The sequence below is a fragment of the Symphalangus syndactylus genome, chromosome 1 (genome assembly GCF_028878055.3).
Source record: "Symphalangus syndactylus isolate Jambi chromosome 1, NHGRI_mSymSyn1-v2.1_pri, whole genome shotgun sequence".
Lineage (NCBI taxonomy): Eukaryota > Metazoa > Chordata > Mammalia > Primates > Hylobatidae > Symphalangus > Symphalangus syndactylus.
The window spans coordinates 119,010,038-119,032,940 of NC_072423.2; the positions used below are offsets into that span (position 1 = coordinate 119,010,038).

The 22,903-nt window shown below is 38.1% G+C and overlaps 1 protein-coding gene across 8 annotated transcripts in view; it reads left to right on the plus strand.

Moving 5' to 3' along the window:
• ULK4 (unc-51 like kinase 4) overlaps positions 1 to 22,903 on the plus strand; it is a 769,027-nt gene that overhangs the window by 129,010 nt on the left and 617,114 nt on the right. For all 8 annotated transcript variants that reach the window (XM_063611260.1, XM_063611259.1, XM_063611278.1 and 5 more), the window contains one exon: positions 3,946 to 4,024. In XM_063611260.1, the coding sequence (XP_063467330.1) occupies positions 3,946 to 4,024 (79 nt within the window). The remainder of the gene's footprint in view (positions 1 to 3,945; positions 4,025 to 22,903) is intronic.

Here is a 22,903-nt window from a genome sequence, read left to right on the forward strand (position 1 = left end):
TGAGCCACCATGCCCAGCAGAAGTGCTTCTAATTTCACAAGTGTTTAGGTTTTTTGGTTTATATTTGTTATTTTTACTTTTCTCCTTTCACTACATCAAAATGAGTCCTTTATAATTTCTGCCTTAGGGAATTCTAATAATTTATCTTTGTGGTCTAATATAAAATCATTTTTAATGTATGCCATGAATGCAGTTAACTTTAATAATAATATAGTAACAGTGGCTTGCTCATTCAGCACAAATTGTCATGACACAATGGTAATTTCTGCATGTGGATTATCTCCTGATTCTTAGAACAACATGAGGTACATATTATTATTGGTCCCACTTGTTGTGCCTACCAGGCATATGAAAGATGAGTAATTATCCCAGGGTACTGTCTGTCTCGCCCCCAGTGGTGGGGCCAGGGCCAGGTCCAAGACTTTGAATTCAGAGTCTTAGACACCATCCTATACAGACTCCCACTGAGTAAGAGTGGTCACTGTTTGTAGGGTGTAGAGTTTGATAGATACATCTGTTATTTTGACTTTGTAATTTTATTTAGGATGCTTGAATGTGTGAATGTATTGATGAATGTATTCATTGTTGCCTTCTCTCAGTGCTTGGAAGAGAAGAAAATTGAAGTTTACCACTACTATGGGTTTACTTTTCATGCTTTGTTATTTGGTGTATAAAGATTCACACCAGGCCGGGCATGGTGGCTCACACCTGTATCTCAGCACTTTGGGAGGCCGAGGTGGGCGGATCACAAGGTCAGGAGTTCGAGACCAGCCTGGTTAACATGGTGAAAGCCCATCTCTACTAAAAATACAAAAATTAGCTGGGCATGGTGGTGCACACCTGTAATCCCAGCTACTGGGGAGGCTGAGGCAGGAGAATGGCTTGAACCCAGGAGGCGGAGGGTGCAGTGAGCCGAGATTGTGCCACTCAGTACACTCAGCCTGGGTGACAGAGCAAGACTCCATCTCAAAAAAAAAAAAAAAAAATGAATTCACATTTTATATCTTCTGTAGGTCATACGGTTTTTAGTTTAAAGGGAATCTTTTTCTCATTAGTTTAGCCTAATTCTACTGAGATTTACATTGGAAATCCTGTTTGCCTTTTGTTTGCCTTGTACAGCCATACTTTTATGCACTTTTTTTCTACTAATGTGTTTAGTTATTTTGCTTTTGATGTTGATATATTTATTCAACAAACTGTCTAGGTGTTACAGTGGCGATCGGGATACAGCACTGCCTTCATGGATCTTCTGGGCTGGTCGGGGAGACAGATAATAAACAAGTAAATGAATGAATAAGTAACTATAAAATTTTAGTTTTGCTCTAATGTGGTAGCCATTAACTTCATGGGGGCTATTTAAATTAAAAATTAATAGTAGCTTACGCATTCAGCACATATTGTCAGACACAATGGTACTTTCTGCACATGGATTATCTCTTTTGATCCTTAGAACATGAGGTACGTATTGTTATTGGTCGTACTTATGAGGTAACCAGGACCAGGCACATGAAAGATGAGTAATTACCCAAGGGTACTGTCTCCCTCACCCTCAACTGTGGGGGTAATTTTTAAATTAAAAATTAAGGCCAGATGCAGTAGCTCACGCCTGTAATCCTAGCACTTTGGGAGGCCGAGGTGGGCAGGTCACTGGAGCTCAGGAGTTCAACACCAGCCTGGACAACATGGCGAAACCCCGTTTATACTAAAAATACAAAAATTAGCAGGGTTGATGGCACATACCTATAGTCCCAGCTACTTGGAAGGCTCAGTTGGGAGGATTGCTTGAGCCTGGGAGGCATTCCAGTGAGCGGAGATTGCGCCACTGCACTCTATCTTGGGTGACAGAGTGAGAACTTGTCTCAAAAAAAAAAAATTTTTTTTTTAATGTTTTGTTCCTTACTTGCATCTGTCATATATTATGTGCTTGATAGTCACATGTCTAGTGGATACTATATTGAGCAGTTCAGATGTGGGACATTTCTGTCAGGGCACAAAGGTTTGTTAGATAGTGCTGCCTTACATGCTGTCGTGGAGATGGGTTGGTTCTGAGGTACATATAGTGTCAAGTCACTGGGGGCACCTGAAGTGGTGACCTGAGAAAACCTGAATTTTGAGAAGGAACCTGTACTGTGAGGGTGTTGTATATAGGGCATGTGGTATTTGTATTTAGGATTTTGGTAAAAAGTGAATATTCATAAGTGATTTAAAGTTTCCATTTTAAAAGTATAAGGTTTTTAGGTAGTGTGTTTTCTCTTGTTCTAATAGGTATTGTTTTTGGTCATATTAGGGAAAATAATTGGCATGTTGATACATTTTTATTTTAGTTGAATAAATCTGGTAGCCAATATTTACTTTTATAAATTGAAAAATGGTTAAGTGTTTCATAAGTATTCTGAGCTTGTCTTTGAAAAGAGATAGACAGATGCAGTGTCTCAAGCCTGTAATCCCAGAACTTTGGAAGGCTGAGATGGGAGGATTGTTTTTCAGGAGTTCAAGGCCAGCCTGGGCATCATAGTGAGACCCCATCTCTATAAAAAGTAAAAAAATTAGCTGGCTGTGGTGGTGCATGCCTGCAGTCCCAGCTACTTGGTGGGGGGGTTGAGGTGGGAGGATGGCTTTTCCAATTGTCCTACAGATATTTTTCAAAATGACTACTTTTAAAGTATAATCTTTTTATTCACTGGCGGGATGCTAATTCTACAATTGCCTAGGACTTCTTTAATTTGTGTAGGTTAAGAGATTTTAATGGGCAATTTAAGAAGTGTTAAAATTTATAAGAATCATTTCTGTATGAGTTGTGATAACGCAGACATTTTCCCTGTAGTACTTCTCTGAGTCTGATTTATTTTCCTCCATGGGTACCACATAGGTTTATTTTAAGATAGTAAAAAATAAAAGCTGACTAAGGTACATACTGATTATCCCAGACAACATGCAGACATCACTAAACAAGAATGCTGTTCTCATCAACTCACCATTTGTTTTAATTAGAAAAAAACTCATCAAAACTAATTTTTCTGCATGAAATACCTTTTCAAATCACAGTGAATGTGATTTATTAATAGTAATTTATCAACTTCAGTTTTCTGCTGGATACTAAAGGAACACCTCATTAAAACTAGTGTTTATGCAAATAGTACAATATTTAAAAAACTTTTGATTGTAAAAATTTCTGTTACACTTAATACATACAGATATGTTACTGTTCAGATATTATTTACTTACATAGGAACTCATTGATCTACTAACAAGTAGAAAAGAGACCTTTAGGCCGGGCGCGGTGGCTCACGCTTGTAATCCCAGCACTTTGGGAGGCCGAGGCGGGCGGATCACGAGGTCAGGAGATCGAGACCGCAGTGAAACCTCGTCTCTACTAAAAAATACAAAAAAATTAGCTGGGCGTGGTGGCGGGCGCCTGTAGTCCCAGCTACTCGGAGAGGCTGAGGCAGGAGAATGGCGTGAACCCGGGAGGCGGAACTTGCAGTGAGCCGAGATTGCGCCACTGCACACTCCAGCCTGGGCGACAGAGTGAGACTCCATCTCAAGTAAAAAAAAAAAAAAAAAAAAAAAGCTATTAAAGAAAAGAGACCTTTAGCCAAATGCCTCTATACTCAGCAATAAAAGGATTAATTACCGTTTTGCCCTTTTCTCTGGTTAAAGATTTTTAAAATTTTTATTTTTCCTTTTACTATTAAACCACAACTGTTTAAATTTTGTCACTGTTGCAGTATTGCAGCGGACATTACAGTTCGTGTCTCCCTATGTATATGAGGGAGAGTTTCTCTGGGCTGTGTACATGTGGGAGTGTGGGCCTGACCTGTCACATTCCATTTTTATTTTACAGTCTTATATCTAATGCTCATCACTGCATAATGTAACTAGCTGGGATTAGTTTCCTCGGTCCCCAACTCTTCTCTTCAGAGCCTGTTTTCTCTCCACTTACAGACGGGCCAAGGTTGCTCGGGTGATTGGTTTACTGGCTTCGCACACAACTGAGCTCCAGGAAAATACACCTGTCGTTGAGGTAATGTCTTTTATTACTTAAATGTGATGAATGACAAGAAATACAGTCCTTGATTCTGTAATTTAGAACATGCAGCTTTCACTGACCTTCACTTGATTTTTCTCTGTGGGATTGTGGCAATCGTTCTAAAACTGTCAGCTCAACAGACCTTTAGGCTTAAACATAGCAGCACATTTACAATGCAGTCCATCATTAAAATGGCACAGCAGAGTTAACAAGGCTTGTGAACTCTACTCATCATTATTTCATTTGTTTTTGATAAGGCTTTTTTCGTTTCTAGTATTCTTGTAGTCTGTTCAACAGACTAATGTATTTCCTAGTTAAAGCATAGCTTATAATTCAAAATTCAAATTCTTTTGGCCTTTCACTTTGAATTTAGTGTTTTCATATGAAAGATTACTTTCTACCTATTCTGTTAATGTGTGTTACAGTTAATTGGTAATGGAGTTTTATCCCTTGAACTGAGAGAAGCTCAAGAGTCGGCATAGGTGAAAAGAACCAAGGCTTTTAGGGGAAAACAGCAGGAGCTCCTGAAGGGAGTAAAAAAGGGGTAAGGAGAGGGGATTTTGTAGGGTTGAAGTTGGTTGTGTGGTATTTGGGGCTTTAAGAGAAATTGGAAAAATTTCTGTGTCTGTCTTGTTCACTGTAGTAGCCAACTGGTATTTGGAGCCTTAAGAGGAATTGGAAAATTGTCTCTCTGTGCTGTTCACTGCAGTAGCCAATTGCTGGGATAGTATCCCAGCTGGCCTTACAGTGTCTGGGTGGAGATTAATTTAATTTCACTGTATTTCCCTTGCTTACAATTCCATCTCTATTTCCTGCAAACTGTTGGATCTCTGAGCTACTAGTAAAATGCCACAAAGTCTAAATTTTTCCTTTTTTGGGGGGCCTAAAATAAATGAATTGTGACCTATATGATTACTGATGGTACCCAGCTTGGTTCTCAGAAATGTGTCAAGTAGATTTTTATCTAAAAGATTGAGCATATAGGGCAGTATCACCAGGAAGATGAGAAGGCTTAGGATCTCAAAAATGGGGGTTCTTTCTGATGGCTCAGAGCAAAAGGTCTCCAATGAGATGGAATAGCTGTAGGAGATGGGAGAGAACTTAAAGTCCAAGACAAAGTCCCAATATTTTAGAGGATGTTCCTGCATCATCAGAGCAGGCATTCGTTGCTCAGGAGCTGTGAAGAAAGAGCCTCTGAATATGTAAAATATGACTGTTGAATTAAATTATTCAGTGGTTGCAGTAATAAGTAGGATGGATACTTTAGGAAGCTGAGTTAGTGAATTTGGAGATCAGTTGGATGAATTCTCTTAGGATTCAGAAAGAGGATAAAGATTATGAACTGAAAAGGCATAGATGATAGTTTCAGATTTGTTGAACTGTCCAGTATAGTAGCCACCAGCCACTATGGCTTTTGAGTGCTTGAAGAAAAGCTAGTCTGAATTGAGATGATCAACTTATGGAAAAGAGTACTATGGCCACCCTGTAATTTCCAAACCCTTGTTCTACTGTATCTTTTTCACAGCATATATCACCACCTGGCATTTTATGTATTTATTTTTCTTTCCACACTAGACTGCAAGCTCCATTGGAACTGGGATTTTGAACTGTCTTGTTCAACACTCCACCCCAGTGCCTAACAGTGCCTTGTGTATATATAGATACTGACAAATATTTCAAAATAAATGAATAAAACTGTATCAGCATTCTTGGGACTCCCTGCAGCAGTACCTGGAAGATGGTGTGTTTTTGCTGCTGCAGGAATTCTCAAGGGGCTGGGCAGAGGGCATGTGAAGTAACCTGGGACCTGCTGGTCACTCTGGGTGATGTGACGGCCTCATTCTACTGGCACTTGCTGTTGCTGCTGCTGTACTCCCACTTGGAGAGTTTGGCCCAGCAGTTCCTGAACCATATTTGTTATCTGTTCTCACTCAGGTTGAGTTCTGTGGCCAGTTTGTATTCGCAAAGTATTTCTCCTACTCCAGTTGTTGTACTTTGTTGACATTGTATTCCTGGTACTGCCTCAACTGAGAGGAAAGGGTGGGTGTTAATTCCCGAGGTTCTTGTATCTTTTATTACAGTACTGTTCTCTTCATGGGTATTTGCTGATGCTTTGTTAGTTGGAAATGCAAGAATTTAGGGAAAATCGTACTTATTTCATTAAAAAAAAAAAGGCGCGTACTGAACTATCTGGTGAACTGTTTTGAATTACACACACTGTATTGTGAACTACATTTGGTTGGATAATAGAGAGCTTGTATAATAACTTGAAATTGAGCCAGGTGCTCCTTTGTGATGCCATCTTAATTTTGTTATTTCTCGACACTTTTTAGTTCTTTATTACATTACTTTTAATGGCAAAAACTGTAATTACTTTTGCACCAACCTAATTCCTGCTGTGAGCAATTGGCTGTGATAATTTTAAGTAGCCACTAGAGGTCATTCAAGCACCAGAAAAAAAGTTGTGCAAATTTTAAGAATTTATGTTTCAGTTTCCAAAAGCAGAATCTGTGGAGGCTGAGCAGGTGGATGGTACCATGTTTCATCTTTTTCCTGTTTTTTTTTTTTTTTAGAAGTTTCTGCTACAGGATGTGTGGCTCCATTCCATTGGTGATTTTTACCATTTGAGATGAATAAGATGAATGAAAACCATTATAGCCTCTCCAGAAAAATACAGTCAACACCTAGCACATGATTTTAGGGGATCTGGGAACCCTATGGAGTGAATCTTTGGTTCATAACTATTGAGACCAGGTTTCTGTCAAACTCACAATTGGGCGCTTGTAGATAATTTTTCAGTAATCAGTAACAAAATTTCAAGTGTAAGATGAATCTTGAATTCTCTATTAGGTTTACCCTCAGTGAACAAGAAAAATTGTGGTTGCAGATCCTATAAGCATTTTATTTTATTTTTTATTTTACTTATTTATTTATTGTTTGAGACAGAGTCTCGCTCTGTTGCCCAGGCTGTAGTGCAGTGGTATGATCTCGGCTCACTGCAACCTCTGCCTCCCGGGTTTAAGAGATTCTCAGCCTCAGCCTCACGAGTAGCTGGGACCACAGGTTCATGCCACCATGCTCCGCTAAGTTTTGTATTTTTAGTAGAGACACGGTTTCATCATGTTGGTCAGGCTGGTCTTGAACTCCTGGCCTCAAGTGATCCATTTGCCTTGGCTTCCCAAAGTATTGGGATTACAGGCGTGAGCCACTGCACCTGGCCCCTATAAGCATTTTAACGGCATAGAACCTCATTTTGTTACTCACCTTTGTACCCCACAGTGCCAAGCCAGCAAAGTAATGTGTATTTCAGGCACTCAGTCAATGCTGAAGAATTTAATGAATGATTAAAAGAATGTCAGAAGAATATGATGGTATAATTTGTTACAAAGAGACAGAAAAAATGGAGCAAAAATCTATTTTACTATCCTTGTAATATAATTTAAATCTCTTTCATCTTATTCTCTCATCAACAGCTACAGAAAATAACTGGTCATGATCTCCTTTATGCATTTAGAAGCATTTATTGACATCTGTATCTTTTTCACAGAAAACTATAGCCATCTGAAGCTTATTTTCCTAGATAACACATTTACCACTCTGTAATCATTGTGGTTTCTATGTGTAATAATTTTAAAAAATATTTCTGATATTAAGCCAATATATTTAGTCTGAAGCATGCAGTGGATATATTTTACAAAATTTAATATAGACCCATCAAATTCTAGAACTGAAAGGAATTTTTTTTGTGACCGAGTCTCACTCTGTTGCCCAGGCTGGAGTGCAGTGGCGTGATCTTGGCTCACTGCAACCTCTGTCACCCAGGTTCAAGTGATTCTCCTGCCTCAGCCTCCCGAGTAGCTGGGATTACAGGCATGCACTACCACACCCAGCTAATTTATTTTGTATTTTTAGTAGAGACGAGGTTTCACTATATTGGCCAGGCTGATCTCGAACTCTTGACCTCAAATAATCCACCTGCCTCAGCCTCCCAAAATCCTGGGATTACAGGCATGAAAACCACCACTCCTGGCCAAAAGAAATATTAACAGACATTTTAGGTTAACCCATTTATTAAATTTATTATCAGCTGGGCATGGTGACTCATGGCTTTAATCCCAGTACTTTGGGAGGCTGAGGTGGGAGGATAACTTGAGCCTAGGAGTTTGAGACCAGCCTGGGTGACATAAGGAGACCCTGTCTCTAGAAAAAATAAGAAGAGTTTGGTGTGGTGGTGCGCATCTGTGGTCCCAGCTACTCAGGAGGCTGAGATGTGACCCTGGGAGGGTGAGGCTGCAGTGGGTTATTATCATGCTATTGCACTCCAGCCTGGGCAACAGAACAAGATGCTGGCTCAAAATTTTTTTTTTAATTATGGAAAATTTCAACATATATAGAAGTAGAGAGGCTAGAATAATGAGGTAGCATCATTTGCTTCCAGCAATCAACACTGGCTAATCTTGTTTCATCTTGTGTCCTGCTTTCATTCCCCCTCTCCCTTTTTCTCTCCCTCTCTCTCTCTTGCTGGAGTATTTTAAATAAAATAATATCATTTTACTAGTAAATATCTTTTTCTAGAGGAAAAGGATTAGAAAAATGTATAACCATGATTTCATTATCACACCCATACATTCAACAGTAGTCTCTGAATATCATCTAATACCCAGTTAGTGTTGAGATTTTCTTGGTGCTTTCATACATGTCATTTTGTAATTTTTCTTTGAGCCAGGATTGTGTTTAGATATTGTGACACTTAAGTCTCTTAATTCCTGGTCTCTTATTTTTTAGTGTCATTTATTTGTTACAGACAAATTGTCTTGGCCCAAATTGGAATACCAGAAGCTTTATTGCACCCTTTTGGTGTTATTTAACATAGTCCTTTATCAACTGCTTTTCCATTCTTGCACATGGCTGATTAGATGTGGACCCTTGATCCAGTACTTTTTTTGGGGGGGATGGCTTGGGGAAATAGGAATTTGTCATAGTTGGTGCTATATTTCTCCTATTGCTGCATAGAAAGTGAGACAACCAAACATTATATGCCTCTATTAGAGGGGTTAAAGTTGATCACTAGAGTCAGATGTTGTCAGCCTTATTATAAATATTCCCATCACTCTTTTTTTTCTTCATACCCTCATCTGTGAGTCAGGAACTCATCACTCTTTTATTTAATAGTTTTAACATCAATTGATTATTGTCTACATGTAGTAATCCTTTAGAGTTGCAAAATGATAATTTTCTTATTCTGTAATTTCATTTCCATTTGTAGTTGGAAGTTTTCTTACAGAAGATCTTTCCCTGAACAACTATTCGGTTACTGAAATAGAGTTTGTTTTGCAAGGCACGATAAGTGCTTGATTGTTCCTCTTCATAGGTCAGGTACCTTAGAAATCTCCGTAACTATCTAGTGAGATTGATTTTATATTCTTAAGAACTTACACATATATGTATGTATATGTATATCGTCTAGTCCTTTGCAGTCATTAGTCTTTTTGATGCTTACATTGTTTCATCTTCATCCAGTGGGAGCTCTTTCAAGTTTGCTCCTTTCTCCCTTTGACATGAGCCTACTCCTGTCTCTGACAGCTTGCTGGCTTCTCGGCAGTGAGCTTTCACAGGCTTGTTTCGGGAATAGCCAACCCCTAGTTTTGAAACCACTTCTATAAGGAATCTTGTTTACTTTTGTTAGAAGATGTAGTTAGAGAACACAATCTGGGTTCTCTAGGATTTTTTTTTTTTTTTTTTTTCTCGTAGAGCTTTTCAGAGGTTAGATCTAGGTACTATTGTTTCTTAAAAAGAGAAAAATTCTCAGTTTATTCTACTTTTCCAATTGAGTTTTTTTATGGAGACAGAGTTTCGCTCTTGTTGCCCAGGCTGGAGTGTGACGGCGCAATCTTGGCTCACCGCAACCTCTGCCTCCTGGGTTCAAGCGAGTCTCCTGCCTTAGCCTCTCTAGTAGCTGAGATTACAGGCGTACACCATCATGCCCGACTAATTTTGTATTTTTAGTAGAGATGGGGTTTCACCATGTTGCCCAGGCTGGTCTCAAACTCCTGACCTCAGGTGATCCACCCGCCTTGGCCTCCCAAAGTTCTGGGATTATAGTGGTGAGCCACTGCGCCTTGCCCCAATTCAGATTTAAAATTTGTTTTTACCTCTTGATTTACAATTTTTATTTTTCTTCTCATAAGCTAAAATTCCTGGCTGGGCGCGGTGGCTCATGCCTGTAATACCAGCACTTTGGGAGCCGAGGTGGGTGGATCACTTGAGTTCAGGCGTTCGAGACCAGCCTGGCCAACATGGCAAAACCCCATCTCTACTAAAAATACAAAAATTAGCCAAGCATGGTGATGCACGCCTGTAATCCTGGCTCCTCGGGAGGCTGGGGCATGAGAATTGCTTGAACCCAGGAGGTGGAGGCTGCTGGGATTGGACCACTGCACTCCAGCCTAGGCAACAGAGCAAGACTCTGTCTCAAAAAAAAAGAAAACTCTTGGCCATTAATAACATTAACATAATTATCTTTTTTTTAGCTTAGAGTTTAGAATAGTTTAAAAATAGTACACGTATTGTTACTAACAACAAAACTACAAAGTGCATTTTAAGTACTTTTTTTCCTTTGGGATATAACCCACTGGATGATACGTGCAGTCAAAATGCTGAGTTTTAAAATCAATTTAAATAATTCTTCACTTTGTACTTTTGTCACCAATATGATATATAGTTACATATGTTTTCAATTTTTTTTAGGTATTTAGAGATTACTTTGTACTTTCTTTCTGGTTTGAAAATTATAATTCTTTTTTATTGAGGTGTTGGAAATACGTACAAAACATAAATGTACTGCTTAATGAATTATTGCTAAGTGTGAAAACCCAATAAACTGTCACTGGGTCAAGAAACAGAACATTAAGTAGAACATTGCCAGCATACCCGGGGATCCTCTTGTGCTTTCTCCCGATCACTGTTCTCTCCCTTTGCGCCAAAGGAAGTTACCGTAACTTCCAATTCTGTGATGATTTTGCTGGCTTTTGAATTTTGTTTAAATTGAGTCATATGTATACTTTGCTATCTGGCTTCTTTTATTTCATATTATGTTTATGGAATTCGTCCTTGTTGCATGTACCTGTAGTTCATTTTTATTACGTGAGTATACTACATCACTGGTGATGGGCATTTGGATTGTTTTCTGTATTTGGCTATTATAAGCCTTGCACACACATTTTGATGCACTTGTGTTGGATATGTGTAGGAATAGAATTGGTAGGTTACAGGATATGTGCGTGTTCAACTTTAGGGGTAATCTAAACTGTTTTCTGATAAGGTTGTATAAGTTAAAATGCTTTGACTAATGAAAGAATGTTCAGTGCTCTGTATTCTCATTAATACTTGGTGTTGGCATAAAATAATGTTAAATAAGTATTTGCCAGTTTCCTCTTTGTTTTTAACATTAATGGTTATTGAGTTTGGTATGGCATCAGAAGATAGGAGTATTTAATTTTTCTTCCTATCTCTATTAATAGGTGGATTATATTAATGGAATTCCTAAAAATAAATCACCTTTGCATCATTAGAAGAAACAACTTGGTGCTCTCTATAATTCACTGTTGGAGTCTCTTTCCTAATGTTTTTTCTAGAATTGTTCCTCTATTTTTTCTTGCCACATTACATTGATTCTTGGAGAGTCCAGGCTGTTTGTCCTGTTGAATGTTCCACATTCCAGATTTGTCTCCTTGCTTTTCTTTGGTATTGCTAACTTATTCCTCTAGTCCACACATTTCCTATAAACTGTAGGTTAGGTCTGGATGCTTCATTAGATTCAGGTTAAACCTTTTTTTTTTTTTTTGGTAAGAACATATCATAGGTGATACTGGGTACTTCATATTTGAACTCATCAGGAAGCATGCAGTGTCAGGTTTTACTAGTTGCACCTACTTTGATCATTTGATTAAAGTAGTGCTGCCAGAGAGCTCCATTGTACATCTTTTCCTTTGCAGTGCCACTTTAGCTCTCATGTGATGTATGCAGTAAGAGCATAATATTAAAACTTATATAGATTATAACTGCTGTTTTAACATTTTTCTAAAATATACAATTGTAGTTCAGGAAATGTTAATCATTGTATTGATTGTCATTAATTGCCATTGCATTTTCTCTTTATTTTCAACAGATTATTACTATTTTTATTTTTGAGATGGAGTCTCATTGTGTTGTTCAAGCTGGACTACAGTGGCACAATCATAGCTCACTACCTTGGGTTTAAGCCATCTTCCCACCTCAGCCTCCTGACTAGCTAGTTCTAGAGGTGCATGCCACCATGGCCAGCTGTGTTTTTATTTTTTATTTTTTGTAGAGACGTAGTCTCCCTATGTTGCCCAGGCTGGCCTTTTTAATTTTTTAAAAACCATTTTAGCCAAGCTTTATTGAATGCTTACTGTGTACCAGGTGCCAGGCTGGTCTTAAACTCCTAGGCTCAAGTGATCCATTAACCTCAGCCTCCCAAAGTGTTGGGATTACCAGCATGAGCTATCACACCTGGCCTCAACAGATTATTAATTCACTAAGTTCATCATGCTGTGTAACATTATTTTCACCATTATTGTTTTTGAAATTTAATTTAATTTTTGTTTAGGCAGGGTCTCGCTCTGTTGCCCAGGTTGGAGTGCAGTAGCATGATCATGGCTCACTGAAAGTTCACACTCATGGGCTCAACTGATCCTCCCGCCTCAGCCTCCCCAGTAGCTGGGACTACAGGTACACGTCACCATGCCTGACTAATCTTTTAATTTTTACTTTTAGTAGAGATGGTGTCTCATATTATTTCCCAGGCTGGTCTCTGACTTCTGGTGACAAGCAATCCACCTGCCTCAGCCTTCCAAAGTGCTGGGATTATAGGCATGAGCCACTGCACCTGACTGCTAATTAATTCATATGTTTTTAATATATATTTTTTATTTCAATAGCTTTTGGAGTACAAGTGGTTTTTGATTACATGGATGAGTTGTATAATGGTGAAGTCTGAGATTTTAGTGCACTGGTCACCTGAGTAGTGTACATTGTACTCCATATGTAGTCTTTTCAATCCCTCTCCCCTCCCTCACTTGTGAGTCTCCAGTGTCCATTATACCACTCTGTATGCCTTTGCATACCCATAGCTTAGCTGCCACTTATAATTGGGAACATACGACATTTGGATTTCTATTCCTGAGTTACTTCACTTAGAATAATGCTGGCCTCTAATTTAATTTGAAAAATTTATTTTACATTCTATGTCCTCATATTTTTTGGTGGGATAATCATATTTTATGATTTAGTTCTTTAAAAGAGTGAAATATTGTAAGAATTATTGACTTAAGAATATTGGCACTATGACATATGTAACAAACCTGCACATTGTGCACATGTACCCTAAAACTTAAAGTATAATAATAATAAAATTAAAAAAAAACACAAACAAAAAGAATATTGGCACTATGTCTTTTAGCCTTCTACTGAATTGGTTATAGAATTGAATTTTATGTTAAAAGTGGATATATGGTGATTTGAAGCATTATTTAACTTAGTTCTTTCTGAAAATTGTGTGCTTATGGAAACTCTAAACATAGTGTATGATGAATCTGTTTCAAAGGCTGTGATATTGTGTGCTCCACTTTGGGCTCTTGCTCCGTATTAAGATGCATGATTGCACCACTTCCTCTTCTCTCTCTCCTAGCTTGAGTAGTATTGCTTTTCATTACTAGAACAACTACACAGTGTCAGTCTTGTCATTGTCCTTATTTTCCATAGTCCTCATTTTCAATTTATAACCTTTTTTCAAGAACAAACAGCACTTGTTGCACTTTCTGAGATATATGAATTATATATACATATATATATGGACTTATTCTTCCCTATAGTTTTTCCATGTAGCATTTATTATGATTTTGTAAATATTCTAATTATAAAAATAATATGTGGTCTTCTAATTATGGCAATTTAGCTGTTGAGATAATCTTGCAAAATATGTGTGATCCTCCCACATCAAAAAAAAAAAAAAAACAACACACAAAAACAAACCTAGAGGGTGGGTGCGGTGGCTCATGCCTGTAATCCCAGCATTTTGGGAGGCCGAGGCAGGTGGATCACCTGAGGTCAGGAGTTTGAGACCATCCTGACCAATATGGTGAAACTCTATCTCTACTAAAAATACAAAATTAGTCGGGCATGATGGTGCATGCCTGTAATCTCAGTTACTTGAGAGGCTAAGGCAGGAGAATCGCTTGAACCTGGGAGGCAGAGGTTGCAGTGAGCTGAGATCGTACCACTGCACTCCAGCCTGGGCGACAGAGTGAGACTCCATCTCAAAAACAAAAAACAAAACAAACACAAAACAAACCAACCTAAAAATGCAGGGTAAAATGTAACAAAAAGACTTTGGAATACACATGTGAATGAACAAGAAAGTAAGGGAAATTTTCAAAAGTCAGAAATGGCGGCAACTAAAATCCTGAAATGGTAACACTTTAAGGCTGTCTGGGACAAGATGATATGGTGGTTATTGCTGTTGTATAATAGTTTTGAGGTTTGATACAATTTAAGAATAGAAGATGAGGCCTGAGGTCTGCCTGAAGCAGTTAGATGGAGTGAAGAGCCTTGGAAGGCTATCCTTTTGGAAAAATGGGGCATTTTCAAAAAAAAAAAAACAAAGGCAACTGATTTACCTACATAGGTAACAAGTTTGTTTGTTTGCTTATTTATTTATTTGAGATGGAGTCTCGCCCTGTCGGCCAGGCTGGAGTGCAGTGGCGCGATCTTGGCTCACTGCAGCCTTTGCCTCCCAGGTTCAAGCAATTCTCTACCTCAGCCTCCTGAGTAGCTGGGATTACAGGCATCTACCACCACACTCAGCTTATTTTTGTATTTTTAGTAGAGATGGGGTTTCACCATCTTGGCCAGGCTGGTCTTGAACTCCTGACCTCGTGATCCACCTGCCTTGGCCTCCCAAATTGCTGGGATTACAGGCATGAGCCACTGCGCCCAGCTGAAGTTTGTTGATTTTTATCTTCAGCTCTAGAAATAGGGAAAAAAAGTCTTCCATATAATTTTTCAACTGCAGTTTTTTTTTTTTTCAATTTTATTCATGTATTGGGGTATGAATTTATACTTTTCCCAAACTGGGAAATTAACATAAAAACCACGCCTGGGCTCATGGTTCTGATAATGGTCGAGGATCTGTATTGGGCTTACCCTCTTGCCAATAATAATAATAATAATAATAATAATAATGCATCTGGATGGAATATAAAAACAAAAGTAGGTAAAAGCTGGAGGCAACACACTACCTGAAAGAAGGGAAGTGACCCGGCTGAGCTGTACGTTTAACTGGCTTATCCTTCTGCAGATGCACTAAGTTCACACCAAGCGAATAGAGTTCAGGCAGGAAGTGACTTCTTCCTGGGGCAAAGAACTGAGGTTGGAATTTGGCCCTGCTGGGAAAGGGTGGTGCAAAATGAGTAGGGAAAAATCATAGTAAGAGCAGAGTCACAAAATATGTGTACAAGTTCCTCTACAGTCATTGGCTAACTTTGAAGCTGTGCATGTGCTGAATGACACCCTGTGGAACCCAGCAGAAAGCAGCAGCTGGGAGGTTAAAGCGTTGAGCAGAAATTCCAGCAGTTGCTCAGTGCTAGGGAGATAGAGTTTGGAGGTGAAGGCTCACCAAGTAAAGAGGGGCTTGGTAAACACCTTTTAACTTTCCATTGAAATTTGAGAAGGGCCATGCCACACCTTAGGACTAAGCATCATGTACTGGGACTAAGGGCTACATCCTAGGGCTAAAGGAAAAACAAGAAAAGACTGGTACTAACAAAAGCAAAAAGAAGCCTTCACAGGATTGAGGTGATTGGACAGATGCTACTTGCCAGAACACAACTCAGTACTCTGTAGATGAGAATAAGGTTATCCAGAGTCTTCATTATATATTATCCTGAAAGCTCAGAGGAGAAACTGTTGGTGACCCTGACTTAGATAAAGAGATTTTAGACATAACACCAAGAGCATCATCTATAAAAGAAAAAAAGTTAATAAATTGGACTTCTTCAAAATTAAAAACATTGGCTCCACTAAAGACTCTGTTAAGATGATGAAAAAGACAAGCTAGACACATGGAGAAAATATTTACAAGCTACATATCTGATGAAGGACTCATATCTGGAGTATGTCTCAAACCTCAACAGCAAAAAAATATTCAATTAGAAAATGGGCAAAAGACATGAGAAACATTTTACCAAAGAGGCTACATGAATAGCAGATGAGTACATGAGAATATACTTGTCATTATTATCCATTAGAGAAAAGCAAACTAATTCTGCAACTATACACTTATTAAAGCAATATAATAGTGGCAGTACCAAGTGCTGTCAAGGATGCTGAAAAACTGGCTCTGTATATTGCTGATGGGAGTGTAAAATGATACAACTACTCTGGAAACATTTTGGCCATTTGGTAAACTAAACATTTACTTACCATATTTTAACTCCATATTACATATCTGTATGAATATACATATTACATATTTACTTTGAGCTTTTTTTCAGAAGTATGAAATCTTATGTACATGCAAATATCTGTATATGACTGCTCATACTAGCTTTATTTGTAATAGACTAAAACTGGAAATACCAGAATATCACTCAATTTGTGAATGATTAAACAAACTGTGTTACATCCTTAGGATGGAATACTGCTTAGTAAGAGAGATGACTATTGATACCCAACAACTTGGATGGCTTTCAAGGGCATTATGAGTGAAGTGTCATATTAATATACCATTCTTGAAATTACAGTGTGAGAAAACAGATCAGTGTGTATTAGTTCATTCTTATGCTGCTATGAAGAAATACCCAAGACTGGGTAATTTATAGGGAAAAGAGATTTAATTGACTTACAGTTCCGCATGGCTGGAGAGGCCTCAGGAAACTTACAATCAGGGCAGAAGGCACCTCTTTACATGGCGGGAGGAGAGAATGAGTGCCGAGTGAAGGGGGAAGCCCCTTATAAAACCATCAGATCTTGTGAGAACTCACTATTATGAGAACAGCATGAGGAAAACCACCCCCATGATTCAGTTATCTCCACCTGGTCCCACCCTTGACATGTGGGGATTATTACGATTCAGGGTGAGATCTGGGTGGGGACACAGAGCCAAACTATATCACAGTGGTTGCCAGGGGTTAGGGATGTTAGAGGAAGAGGGAGAGTTTGAGTGCATAAGGATTGATGAGGGAGATCTTCCTCATGATTGATTGGTTCTGTTTTTTTGATTGCAGTGGTAGTTGTGTGAATCTACACATGTGGTAAAGTGATGTAGAATTATATATACACATTGTACCAATAGCAGACTTTTGGCTTTAATGTTTTTCTGTAATTATGTAAGATGTTACCATTATGGGAAACTAGAGGAAGGGCATATGGGACTTCTCCGTACTGCTTTTTCTATTCCCTTTGAGTTTATAATTATTTCACAATAAAAGTTCAAAAACACTTAGTGGATGGACATCACAGTCAGAACATAATAGAAGACAGAATCAGTGAATTATAGGTCTGTTTAATAGAAATGACTCAAACTGACACACAAAGCAAAAAGAATGAAGAAAACAGAACACCGTGTCTGAGACTTTGTGGAATAATATTACATAAAATTATCTAATAGTCACATGATTCGACTCTCAGAAGGAGATGAAAGAATGCAATAGAAGGAATATTTGAAGGGATAATTGTTGAAAATGTTTCCAGATTGATGATAATGTCAGCTCACATTCCCAAGAATCACACCGAACCCTGACCAAGATAATCCAAAGAGGACTACATCTAGGCTCATCATGGTCAAACTGCTGAAAATCAAAACTAAAGAGAAAAGTCCTAAAAGCAATTAGAGAAATCCTATATATTCCATGCTGGGAAACAGTTACATGAATGCGTGCTGACTTCTCATTGGAAACCATAGATGCCATTAGACAGTGGAACAATATTTTTAAAGTGTTCAAAGAAAAAAACTGCTATCCCAGAATTCTATATTTTGTGAAAATACTGTCAAAAATAAAAGGGAAATAAGGAAAAAAATGAGTAAATTAGTCTCCAAACTGAGAGAATTTGACTAGAAATGTTAAAGTGAGTTTTTCTTGTTAAATGAGCAAATATAAACCTGGGTTTACAAGAATAATTGAAGAGTACTATAGTGGTAAATATGTTGGAAAATAAACAATTTTTCATAACTTGTTAAATCTATTTATTAAGGCCAGAAAAATGTATTGTGTGTTTTATAACGTAAGTAGAAGTAAAATATGTGACAGCAGTTGTATAAAGGATTGGAGGAACACATGCGGAAGTGTTTAATGTGAATTTTATTGTATCCCTATATTTTATGTGTGTATTATGTTTTATGTATCTATTGAATATGTGAGTATTTTTGTTTGGACAGAGTCTCACTCGGTCACCCAGGCTGGAGTGCAGTGGCATAATCTTGGCTCACTGCACCTCTACCTCCTGGGTTCAAGTGATTCTCGTGCCTCAACCTCCCGAGTAACTGGGATTACAGGTGTGTGCCACCATGCCTGGCTAATTTTTTATTTTATTTTTTAGTAGAGATGGGGTTTCATCATGTTGGCCAGGCTGGTCTTGAACTCCTGGCCTCAGGTGATTCATCCGCCTTAGCCTCCCAAAGTGCCGGGATTATAGGCACGAGCCATGGTGCCGTGTATAGCCCATAATATAATATTATGAGCTAATATTGTATATGTTCTTACATGTATGTGAAATAATGATTCAAGGTTACTTCTGATAATTATGCATGCTATTATAATTGGAAGACTATGCAGTTAAAAAAAAAAACCTGAAAAAGGAGAGTAATTACTAAATAGTGAATAGAAGAGATAAAAAGGAATACTTGGCTAGTCATAGTGCTGTGGTGTTTACAACTAACTGATTCCAGTTAGTTACAGATTTGTTTCTTCTCCATTCCCACTGCTTCACTTGACTAGTCTTGAAAGAAAAACTAAATTAACATCTAATCAGGAATAATCAGGAAAGGAGGAATAAAGGAAGAAAGATAAAATGGGTCAAATAGAAAGCAAATGACAAGATGATAGACTTAAACCTCACCATATTAATAGCTATTAAATATGAGTAGCCTAAATATTCCCATCAAAAGGCAGAGATTGTCATATTGCGGAAAAAAAAAAAGACCTAGGCTGGTCCAGTGGCTCACACCTGTAATCCCAGCACTTTGGGAGGCCAAGGCGAGTGGATCACTTGAGGTCAGGAGTTCAAGATCACCCTGACCAACATGATGAAATCTGTCTCTACTAAAAAAAGTACAAAAAAATTAGGTGGATGTGATGGTGCATGCCTCTGTAATCGCAGCTACTTGGGAGGCTGAGGCAGGAGAATGGCTTGAAACCTGGAAGCGTAGGTTACAGTGAGCTGAGATCCCACTACTGCACTCCAGGCTGGGCGACAGAGTGAGACTCCGTCTCAAAACAAAAACAAAAACAAAAACATAGCTATATACAGTTTATATGAGACATACTTTAAATAGGAAGTTAGACTTAAAAAAATAGAAGATATACCATGGAAACACTAGTAACAAGAAAGCTTAAGTAGCTAAATTAATAACAAAGTAGAAATTAAGGGAGTATTACTAGAGATAAAAACAGTTCATAATAATGAAAATTTCAGTTCATTAGGAAGCATTAACAATCCTTAATTTGTCTGTGTAAAATGAGACTACTTAAAAATATATGAAAGAAAAATTCACAGAACTAAAAGAACTTGATAATGACAAATTCAGTATTGTTGGATATTTTTAAAATAAGTAGATAAAAATTATGTGAGAACATGGAAGATTTGAATGATGTTAATGAAATTGAGGTAACATTTATAGACTGCTAATTCCCACGATTATACAATACCTTTATTTTGAAAGCATACTGAATAGTCACTAAAACAGACCATATTCTTGGCCATAAAACATATCTTTATAACAAAGTATTGAAATTATTTAGAATATGTTCTCTGACCATGATGGAATTAAATTAGAAATGTGTAACAAGAGGAAATCTAGAAAATCCCCCAAATGTTGGAAAATTAAGAAAAATACTTGTAACTCATGTGTCAATAAAATCTCACAAATTTTTAGAAAATATTTAAAGCTGAGTAATAAGGGGAACCCAACACATCACCACATTTGTGATGCTCCTGAAGTGGGCGTAAGAGTGAAAAAATTCATAACGGAGATGCTCAGATTAGAGCAGTAGTTCTGAAAACTCTGTGCATCACAATTGTCTGGAAGGTTTACTAAAACACAGATTGTCAGGCTGGGCGTGGTGACTCATGCCTGTAATCCCAGCACTTTGGGAGGTTGAGGCGGGCAGATCACTTGAGGCCAGGAGCTTGAGACTAGCCTGGCCTTCAAGGGTGGTTTAGTAGAAACCCTGTCTACTAAAAGTACAAAAATTGTCTGGGCGTGGTGGTACACACCCGTAATCTCAGCTACTTGGGAGGCTGAGGCATGAGAATTGCTTAAATCTGTGAGGTGGAGTTAGCAGTGAGCCAGAATCTTGTCACTGCACTCCAGCCTGGGTGACACCTTGCCGCCCAAAAACAGCAAAACACACAGATTGTCAGACCCCACCTCCAAAGTTTCTCGTTCTGTAGATTTTGAGTGGGGCACAATAATTTGCATTTCTAGTAAGTGCCCTTGTGGCTTTTGATGCTGCTGGTTTAGGGACTATTCTTTGGGAGCCACTATATTAGAAATCAAGAATGTTTTAAGTTCTAGTTTAAGAAGCTAGAAAAAGGAGAGCAAATTAAACCCAATGCAATTCAAATAAAGGAAATAATAAAAATAAGAGCTGAACTCAATGAACTCGATAAGTAACAATAGATAAAAAATTATGTCCTGTGTTCCCAGAGGTAGAAAAGAATAAAAGAGATGAAACCAAACCAATAGTTCATATTGATAAATTGCATAAGATTTTTAAATCTCTAGCTAGATTGATCAAAAGAAAATAAAGAGAAAATACAAATTACCAACATCAAGACTAGGAGATAGCAGTATGGTCCAATGTATGTTAAAAGATACTAAGGGGATAATCTGAATAACTTCATACTTGGCAACTTAAATGGAAAAAGTGCTTGAATAACAGAACTTTCTGGAACTGATAGAAAAATTTGGGGAGCCCTATATCTGTTAGTACATTATTAAAAACCTTCCCATAATAACAGTTCCAGGCTTAGATGACTTCACTGATGAATTCAACACACATATGCTGTGAATGCACACACACACATACACAAGCGCATATTATAGTAGATATATTAATACAGGAGTCCCCAAACCAGGCTGTGGACGAGGACTGGTTTATGGCCTGTTAGGAACCAGGCTGCACAGCAGGAGGTGAGCGGTGGGCCAGTGAGCATTACTGCCTGAGCTCCGCCTCCTGTCGGATCAGCAGTGGCATTAGATGCTCATAGGAGCGTGAACCCTATTGTGAACTGCGCATGCAAGGGATGTAGGTTGTGCACACTTTATGAAAATCTAATGCCTGATAATCTGAGGCAGTACAGTTTCATCCCAAAACCATCCCCCAACCCTGGTCCATGGAAAAATTGTCTTCCACAAAACTGATCTCTGGTTCCAAAAAGGTTGGGGACTGCTGCATTAATATATGTTGATACTTAATTATATTCAGTCAACATCAGGTCTACTTAGCTTTATGAGAAGGTACAAGATAAGCAACACAGCATGAACGATAACAGCATAGCGGAGGTCTTATGATGTACATATAGCTTGCATGTGGTGGTAGATGAGGCTGAATGGGTGTGGACCAACTCAGTTGAGGGAAATCATGTCTAAAATTGTTTGAAGTTGTTTTGTTACTGAGTTTTGACTGTTATCTGCCTTTCTGTCATCTGTCTGTTCTTGTCTGTAAACATCTGTATCTGAGTTTTTAAAATATTCTGGATACAAGTTCTTTATCCAACATATGGTTGGCAATATTTTCTCTGTGGCTTGTCTTTTTATTTTATAGTATCTTTAAAACATTCTTAATTTTGATGAAGTCCAACTTGCCAATATTTTCTTTTACGAATGGTTCTTTTGTTGTCTTAAGTCTTTCTAATGCAAGGTCACAGAGTTTTTCTCATGTGTGTTTCTAAAATTTTTGTAGTTTTGAATTTTGTATTTTAACCTACAATAAAATTTTAGTTAATTTTGTATAGGGAGTTAGGTATGAATTGAGGGTTTTTTTTAATTAAAAAAAATTTTTTTTGGTATCCAGTCAACAAATATTTAGCGAGCACCTTCTTTGAGCCAAGTAATTGGGTAGGCCTTGGAGGCAAATAAAGCAGGTGTTGTCCCTGTCTTTGTGGAACTTTTGGATGGGTGAAGGATATTAAACAGAGGACGTTGAAGTAATAAAGGAGACTGAGAAGGAGCAATGGTTAAGTAGAAACTCCAGAAAGTTGCTAATGGAGGGAAAGAGAGTTGTGTGTTCTGTGAAGGAGAAAATGGTCATCTTTTTTACTTTTGAGTTACATAAGTTGAAAATAGACATTTCTGTTGGATCTGGTAAGATGGGGTTATTAGTGACTCATAAAGAAAAATTTGAGATAGGAGACAGATTGGGGTGATTGTATAGAAAACTAGAGGTGAACAAGTGGTGAATCTACATCTAGATAGGCTTTTTTTTTTTTTTTTTTTTTTAAGACAGAGTCTTGCTGTGTTGCCCAGGCTGGATTGCAGTGGCGTGATTGGTTCACTGCAACCTCCGCCTCTTGGGTTCAAGTGATTTTCCTGCCTCAGCCTTCCAAGTAGCTGGGGATTACAGGCATGTGCCA